Here is an 8,293-nt window from a genome sequence, read left to right as displayed (position 1 = left end):
CTCCATGGTTGTCCGTTCCACCGAACGACAGCAAAAGCTTCAGCAGTAACTAAAAATTTCTTTGTTCTCACTCCCGGTCCTCGCGACGCGTAGAGCTGAGACTGTTGACTCTCACCGTCTTCGTAAAAAGCAAAAGTACATTCGATTAGAGCTAGAGCTATCAGCTACCGACTACCAGCCGCTTCAATTCGCCTGGTCGCCTGATCAAACACTTCGGACTCTACCTACTCTATCGTACTGTACCTGGCGCATGTCCGAACCACCGCGAGGGCAACGTACTTCTCGTGGGCAACGATCCCGCGGGAACATTGATGATGGTCTGCATCATCGTGGATGCGATCAAGCCAGCCGGTCTACAAGAGGCAGTTAAGGAGGAGATCGCAATGCATCGCAACAAGACATTTAGGACGGACGTTTTCAAGTTCGTGCGGTGGCTTCGGGAGTACGCAACTACCTACCAGATGTTCGTCAAGCTGCGACCTGAAGACTTCAACCCCTCCAAGGGGAACAAACCTAACGCCGGTGCTGTACGCGCCTGCGGCGGGTCCCCGAAAAAGAGCCCGGCACCGTCACGAGGAGCACCGGCGTCGGGAGCGACACCTCGGGGAGGTTGTCTCAAGTGCGGCTCGTTGGGCCATATGGTCCGTAGCTGCCCAAAGGCAACCCCCGAAGAAGCGTCCGAACTTCTCCGTAGCAACCGGGGAGGCGGGCGCGGTAACGGACCCGGGCGAGGTGGTAATGCCGGGGGCAGAGGACCCAGCAGCACCCCGAACCGTGGTGCCGGTGGCGATGGCAGCCGGGACCAAGTTGCCAAACAATTCAATGCACTCAAGGTCCCAGCGCCGTCGACATCGACCTCACCGCTCGAGTGCGTCGTCGAGGGTGTCCTACCCACATCCCTGCTCGACTCGGGGTCCGACACGTCCGTCGCCTCGCTGGGACTTGAGACCGCTTACTCGCAGCGGGAGCTAGTGTGGTGATGCGCGACATGCCGCGCTCTACGGACCTAGCACCGCATGGCAAGGGAGTACCGGCGATTATGGTGACCCGAAAGGTCAAGTTGGGCTCCGTAGAATTCCAAACATCCTACGGGGTTGGTGCTGGAGATGCGAGTCGCTCGGGGCGGCTCTAGCGTCAAGGGTATTATTCCCAGCCCTCTGGCATACGTATTCCGGAAGTTTTGGCAAGCGTGGGTGGACGGGCCTTGCCAGTCTACGTACAGGGCACAGCACCGTTTGACCAAGCTCGATTTCGAAGATCTTCAGCTCGGATAGGGGGATTGACGCGGCAAGAGCGACTCATATTCCGGTGGAAACTGCAACGTGGCACTGGTTTTTGTGTCACTCCCGCATGCAACACAAACTTCCCATTCGGGTCCAAGTCTGTGTGATGTCGAAACCCGACAGAGTCTCACACACACGGTCGGTTACGATTTTTGACCTTGTGTGAATTTTGACCCACGTTAACTCGTCCGCCACCGATTGCGCTGGCCCACTTCCTCTACGCTAGTTTCGAAATCTTGGGCTGGAAAGGTGGCTAGCAGGCAGGTTTGACGGCTGGCTAAACTCTGCCCAAGATGCAGCAGCTAGCAACAGAGGGCACGCTGCGTTCGACCTGGATGTGGTAGATTCCTGCGCGTAATTCCTATTCTAAGTGCGCTGCTTGGCACCTTCGAAAAGGCTTCTGCTTTGAGGTTTTCATTGCAGGCTCAGGTATTCGCCAAGGCGGCCGTTGGCAAACCCGCCCGCTCGGTTCTGCGCATGTTCCAGAGTTCCTGACGCCTTGTCCTCCTTCTCGGGGGAAGGTCTTCTTCGCGGAGCCACGCGTCCGCCGTGTGGTACAGCGACAGTTGGCTGCGTCCAGCCAGCGGGACGTTGGCGAGCGCATAAAAAAGTGCACATGCCCCGACCGCAAGTACATGACGTGGAATGCCCACTCGTCCATGCCATCAAATACATGCGACGCCAATATCACCTGCGGTAACAGTCATGTTCGCAAAGTGACTACTCGAGCTTGGCGGCATCCCAGGTGTTGATCTCGGACAAGTCGATCTGCCCGCTGGTGCGTAGTGGACAAACGCACGTGCACCGTGTTGCCTTGGGGATCGTACTGGGATGCGATCGGGACATTCAAGAACGCTCCTGCATAATTCTACTCTTGGTGCGTGTGTCTCGATCTCGTTGTGATCCAGTTCTTGGGTGCCTGACGACGTGGTAGGTTCTTCACGGGCGGACGGAGCGTGATTAACCTAGACATGGCCAATTCCCCGATCGTTTCTCGGAGCTGTATGGACATTGTATCCATAGGGATATCTATCGTTGACACGCGTGCACTTGCACGATAGATCGTTCATAAACATCTCGTTGCCCGCCGAATCCAAGATGCGGCCATGGCCGACCAACTTGACCAAGCTGTAATGGAATTCGCGCGCCATGCGCCGCCTGACTGGGTGGATAGGACCATGCAAAATGGCAACCTGAAAAAGTTCAGTGTGCTGTACCCCCTCCCTCCAATCTCTCCGTCCTGTACGTCCACGTTTTGCCGCGCCGCCGCCTTCATAAGTCAAGAACATGCTTATGTTTTATCTATAGCTATAGAAATTTTATTAATTTGTACTATAGAATAATCTTTTTAATATAATATAAAAATGAGAAAAGAGGGACTTGAACTCACGACTGGGGGTTGGTAGGTTCTTGGGTGCCAACTACTTGTCGTCCATCGAGGACCTGCGCACACTTCCTCGCAGCATCACTCGCTTGTACGACAGCATCAACGTTGATCCGTGGAGGCTCACATCATGGTCAGGTCGTTCCAAAACAACGATTACACGGAGCTGACGAACCTCGACTGGACCAAGATGACGTTGGTGTGAGTGGTGCCACTGCTCAACATCGTGGTCTCATCGTGTATTCTTGGCGCAGGTACCTCATCAACTGCAACCTCCTGCGATCGATCAACATGGTCAAATTCAGCACGTCGATCGTGCACCTGTTCGCCATACCATCGATCATGACGCGAGTGGCGACACTCACACGGATGGCAGGGACTTGTCGTCTGTCACGCTGACAAAATGGATCAAGGACAACAGCACGTTCATCGCGCTCAACTCGTCCCTGCGCCCCAACAACACGGCCGACGACTCGACGCGTGACGATGGCAAGCAGAGCTACACGGGGTACGGCTACTATAACACCAAGATCACGACGAGCGGAGCCGACTGCGCCGCCACAATCGGCTTCATCCAAGAGCTGTGGCCGGACAAGTCGATGGGCAACTACAAGTACGCGTCCGAAGTGTTTAAAGTGTGCGTCGTCCCAGGTACGATGCCACCCATTCGTTTGGACCATCCAAGGCGATGTCGTTCGTGGCTAGACGTAACTACGTCGTCGACGCCAACGCCCGTCACGACTGCCCCGCCGAAAGACGACAACACGGGCGTGATCGTTGGCGTGATTGTCGGCGTCGTGGTGGTCTTGGGCGTTGGGGTGTTTTGCTTTGTCAAGCGGCGCAAACCCCAGCCGGAATCCACGAACGGATACCCCGAGCGGTCGAGCCGCGGCGGCCGCAAGTCGGGAGGCGGCGCTGCCCACCAGGAACACTACCACCAATTTGACGGTGGCGACAAAGGTTCCAACAACCGGCGGTCCGTCACTCAAAACGGAACAACGCACAACTTGGGCAACCGGTTCTCCAACTCGGGAGGCCAGTCGATGCCGTCCTTGACGTCGACGGATGAGAGCAACATTAACTTGGTGCCGCTCGCGCTCGTCCGCATCGAGGCAAGGGATGTCTTGCTCCACCAAAAGTTCGGAGAGGTGTGGCGTGGCACTTTTCACGGCGATGATGTCGCGGTCAAGATGCTGCATCCAAGCCGCGTCACAGTCACCCAGATTCAATCCTTTGTGAGTAAAATCCAGCTCATGAACTCGTTCGACTCGCCGTACATCGTAAAGCTTGTTGGCGCGTGCTGGACGCGGCCGTCGGATTTGCAATGTGTCATGGAGCTCATGGACGGCGGAGACTTGAAGGACTACCTGGACACGCACTCGCCGGCGCAATTTGATTGGATCGACAAGTACAGATACATTTACCAGATCGTCGAGGGACTCGTCTACTTGCATTCGCTCAACATTATCCACCGCGACGTCAAGTCGCACAACGTGCTGTTGGATTCGACCAAGGGCACCAAGCTGACCGACTTTGGCGTGAGCAAAGAGGACATTCAAGGCGTCGGCACGTTTCGATGGTTGGCTCCAACGCAAGTCGGCGTTTTACTCGGGGACTTGTGTCTTGAGTCCACGCGCATCCATTCGCAACGTATAGGGACGTGAGATCTGACGGTTCAAGATTGTAAAGATTTTCTCGTTTGTCGATCGAAATTACTTCGAAATACTACGTAGTACATTTTCTTTGGGGGCTGGGCGACCTGCTCCTCTAATCTCGCAATCTGTGCATCAAATGTTAAATCGAATTTTATGACGCTGTGCCTATAGAGAAGAACAAAAGAGCCAGTTCTGCCTACAAAGTAGAATTATGTATCTCACTGGGTGGCTCACCTCGAAGCGAGGGCCACTGGCTAATTGACTGTAATTCAGTTTGCATTGTGAATCGGACCAAGCGAGTGGTTCCTGTAGCTTCGACGAGACGTCGAAGGTGCTGGGTGCGGAACACCGAGTTTGTCAACATTTCATTTTCCTCGTCTTGGTAGGTGAATTTGTTACTCTTTGGAGGACGGGCGGGTGGTGACCTCACTGTGTGCGGTGTATGGAGACATGCAGCGCTGAAGAATTTGTACAGGAAAAGTAAACACGATTATTGTTAAACGAATTGCCAAGATATTGATTACTCTTGTTGGCTCGAGAGCTAGGCGTCATGGGGTTCAAAACGGACCTTAAAAATTTCTTGGAGGATGGCATAGGCAATGGCGAAGAAATTCATGAACAGGCGGCCGCCCGGCAAGTCGACAAGCCACTCGGCAAATTGCTTCTCTTGGTCCTGTAGTGGCATTGTGTTTTGTGTTTGTAAAGTCCAGGAAACTTTTGCTTCAAGAACGCTCTCTCGGTGCGCCAAAAATGCCAAATGGCCGACCGTACTCGGTCACTTCGATTTGTGCACACCTGGAAAGGAACTTCATCGTGCTTGTGACTGGGAATGTAGCACTTGTTGCAAAATACCACCTTCGATTCTTGTTGGTGCACAACGTTCTTGCACTTCGTGCGGCAAGTACCCAGGCATTTCCAGCACAACTTTTTGAGGCGCGGGCATTCATTCTCCTAAGAACTTGTCAGCAAAGGTCAACAAGTATGATGAAACCTACGGAGTGGTTCAATGAATCAGAACCATTGGACATGCGATAGCATAACAGACAATCAACTTTCTCGCGTAGTTTGCTGACAACATACCAAAACTCCTTGGTTTCGTTTGCAATATTTTGCCGATTTGCTTCAGTCTCCGGCATCAACGACGGCGCAGGTTGTTCATATTGCTGAGCGGCACTTGAGCCACAAATATCACAAGCAATTGCGTTGGGAAGAGAAAAGCAGTCGACACTCTTCCCATCGACGACGGTGTGCAGCATGTCTCGACGGCAGGTGTTATCTTGTTTTGCCCACTCGACAAACTCAGCAACGTCTGGTGACTTGCGCAACGAATCGTCGTGACAACGACGAAGGAATGCACTGGATGTCACGACAATGCTTGACGCCGGCTCGCCATTTCTTCCAGCGCGTCCAGACTCTTGGTGAAAAGCCACCAACGAATACGCTGCACCTCGGTGCAGCACAAGTGTGACACCGGGAACATTGACACCGCAACCGAGGGCGCCTGTGGCAATGATGACCTGCGTGTCACGTCTGACCCAGCGGCTCAGTTCCTCCGCCTTGGCCTTCGACTCGAGTTGTGAGTGAAATACACTTGTGATGATCTTGTCCGCCAAGTCGTCGCGGAGCTCAACAACCTCGCGTATCGTCGTACAGCATACGATTGCTTGTCCTTTCGGGGTTTCGGGGTTTTCCTTGTCGAGAAAATTGGCCAGGTGTTGGTATATACGATGATTGATTGGTTTGGCCTTCTCAAGCAACTTCATTCTGTCCACGATTTCAACGGGGTACTTTATGTTGGGTCGATGACTTGGAATCTTAATGACCGGGAAGACGATCCCACACACATCCGACTTGGGTCGTCATACGCGGTGGCAAAGTTGCTATGCAACCAACAATCGGTAGACCGTGCGTTGCTGACGAGCGCAGAGCGTTCATTTGGGACCGGAACGACGACGCAACCAAGTGGACCTCGTCGATGATGATGGCGTGGATGGAGGATTTCGTCACCTCGACACTACGCCGAAATGCATCGGAGCCAGCGACTTCAGCAGAGACAAGCACAACTTGCACGCGGGGCACCTGGAAAAGGTGCGCGATGTCCACACTTGAGCTGAGATGTTGGCAGCGCTGCATTCATTCATGTGGCTGCTGATGAGTGCATCCAATGGGACGACAACTACGACGATTTTGTGCACAAACTTGGCCGTCGCCAAAAGAGCAAGCTTTAGCCATGGCCAGTCGGGAAGACAGCAAGACAGCTCACGCGGCCTTCAATGGTAAGAGCTACGGCATGACATTGTTCCATCGACTTCCAATCTTTGTGACCGAGCTCAAGTAAAGCCCCCTTAGCAACGCGATTGAGCAATGCGGAGGGGCGTTCAGGCGGCCTTTCGACATTGCCAGGCACCGTACTCGGGGAAAGATCAGTTGATGCTGGAGGTTTGTCTATCAAACATATAAATACCTCAGACCGCCAGCAACAACATACCATGTGGCGTATCCGATGTGCAATCAGTGCTCGTTTTCGCGGATTTCGCGGTTGCAACGATGTTGGGAGAGACGAATGGCGCATCTGAGACTTCGGAATGCGTCGAGGCAGCCGTCAAGCCCAGCAATTCGTGATATCGGTCCGCCATTTGCTTGTAAACTTGCATTTCGTCTTTTCCCATGAAGCGGTAGTCATGTGAGCTACGTGCCTAGCGCTTCCTCGCTATCGCCACTGAATGACCGGCAAGGTGGTAAAACTGAAGGTTCTCCGCTAAAAATGCTGTGTGAATATTTTGGATCTACCAGTCGACACTTACTTCGTGACTCGATTAAGGCGAGGAAGTGCGTGAAAAGATGACGGAAGTGCCTCATGCCAACTTCAGCGAAGCAATATTCCATGAATGCTTGGGAAATGAGGTCGGACAGAGCCTTGGAGGTTTGGGGCTTGCCCATGGCCATTCCCCACAAGGCCGAAAATTGCCATGCAATCGCTCTGTTCCGACGCTTCTCCGCAAAATAGCTAAAGGACAGAAACAATGTGACGACGATGACATGAAATATGACCTCACCTCATCGCTGGTCGCACAATTGCTAGGTACGCAACGAACTCAAACGCAAAGCGTTTGGGCAAAAATCGCGCAACAGGCTTCTCTGGGATTCCTTTCGTTGATCCCTTGTGATACGTCTGGATCGTCATGATTGTGTCATGATGGAAGTAGAACGTCCGGGCAAGGACATTCGTGTTGCGAATGACATAGCTCGAGTACTCCTTGCCACGAGCAGGCCCCATAGTGAAGTGCATCAAAAGGAACATGTTGTTGGTAAGCTGGATTGATTAGGAGCCACTTCTCCACTTCTTCGATGCTCCACACCACGCCCGCGTTTGTTTCGCGCTTGACAAAGCGTGCCTTCTTCGTCGTAAGGAAATGGGTGTACAAGTCCTTCCGCCCCTCAGCAAACTTGACGAACGAGTGTCCAATCTATGTGCCAGATCAATACTGGGAATATAATGTCCGCCACCCTTACCTCTTCGTTATTGAGGTTGTCGGTGATTTGATGATCGTCCATCATCTTCCGCAGCCACGACGTGTCGAAGTCACACAATACACCCTTCATCCCGTCTTGGACCTTCTCCCATATTGCATGAATCATGTGCAAGAAGGATTGGAAGTGCACTGTCTGGCCGAGGACGCAGACTTCGGTGCCCGAAACAATGACAAGATTTGGTCGACTCGGCTCATCGCCAGCAATTGTCGTTGCTAGGTTTTGGGCTTGTTCCAAGCGTGTCATGGGCGTGTCTTCATTTGAGTAATGCACAAATCGTAGGATGCTTTCCAGGCACCTAGAAGATGCCAGTGAGTCAACGGAAGAGATCATTCGACGAAGCACACACTCAGCTTTGTAGCTGCAATTGCAGTACTCAGCTCGCCAGTGTTGACGAGTAATTTCCAAGTACACGCACGCACGGATCCAGTACTTCATCA

The 8,293-nt window shown here is 53.0% G+C and overlaps 3 protein-coding genes across 3 annotated transcripts; 2 read left to right on the top strand and 1 right to left on the bottom strand.

Moving 5' to 3' along the window:
* Positions 1–314: 314 nt before the first annotated feature.
* Positions 315–980, top strand: H310_10177 (hypothetical protein; the record flags this gene model as incomplete). Its single annotated transcript, XM_008876458.1, has 1 exon — positions 315–980. The coding sequence occupies one exon, from the start codon at positions 315–317 to the stop codon at positions 978–980; it is 666 nt and encodes a 221-aa protein (XP_008874680.1).
* Positions 981–2,461: 1,481 nt separating this feature from the next.
* H310_10176 (serine/threonine protein kinase) lies at positions 2,462–4,331 on the top strand (the record flags this gene model as incomplete). Its single annotated transcript, XM_008876457.1, has 6 exons — positions 2,462–2,496; positions 2,690–2,758; positions 2,806–2,868; positions 2,922–2,990; positions 3,044–3,318; positions 3,373–4,331. The coding sequence occupies 6 exons, from the start codon at positions 2,462–2,464 to the stop codon at positions 4,329–4,331; spliced, it is 1,470 nt and encodes a 489-aa protein (XP_008874679.1).
* Positions 4,332–4,863: 532 nt separating this feature from the next.
* On the bottom strand, positions 4,864–8,099 carry H310_10175 (hypothetical protein; the record flags this gene model as incomplete). The annotated part of the gene is made up of 8 exons (XM_008876456.1): positions 4,864–4,995; positions 5,753–6,086; positions 6,146–6,202; positions 6,265–6,401; positions 7,188–7,329; positions 7,379–7,578; positions 7,664–7,789; positions 7,836–8,099. 8 exons carry the CDS (start codon positions 8,097–8,099, stop codon positions 4,864–4,866), a joined length of 1,392 nt encoding a protein of 463 aa, XP_008874678.1.
* Between the last annotated feature and the right edge of the window lie 194 nt (positions 8,100–8,293).

This window comes from Aphanomyces invadans, assembly GCF_000520115.1.
Source record: "Aphanomyces invadans strain NJM9701 unplaced genomic scaffold supercont1.24, whole genome shotgun sequence".
Lineage (NCBI taxonomy): Eukaryota > Oomycota > Saprolegniomycetes > Saprolegniales > Verrucalvaceae > Aphanomyces > Aphanomyces invadans.
The sequence above is the reverse complement of the archived record's forward strand: the minus strand, read 5'-3'. Positions and strand labels throughout refer to the sequence as shown.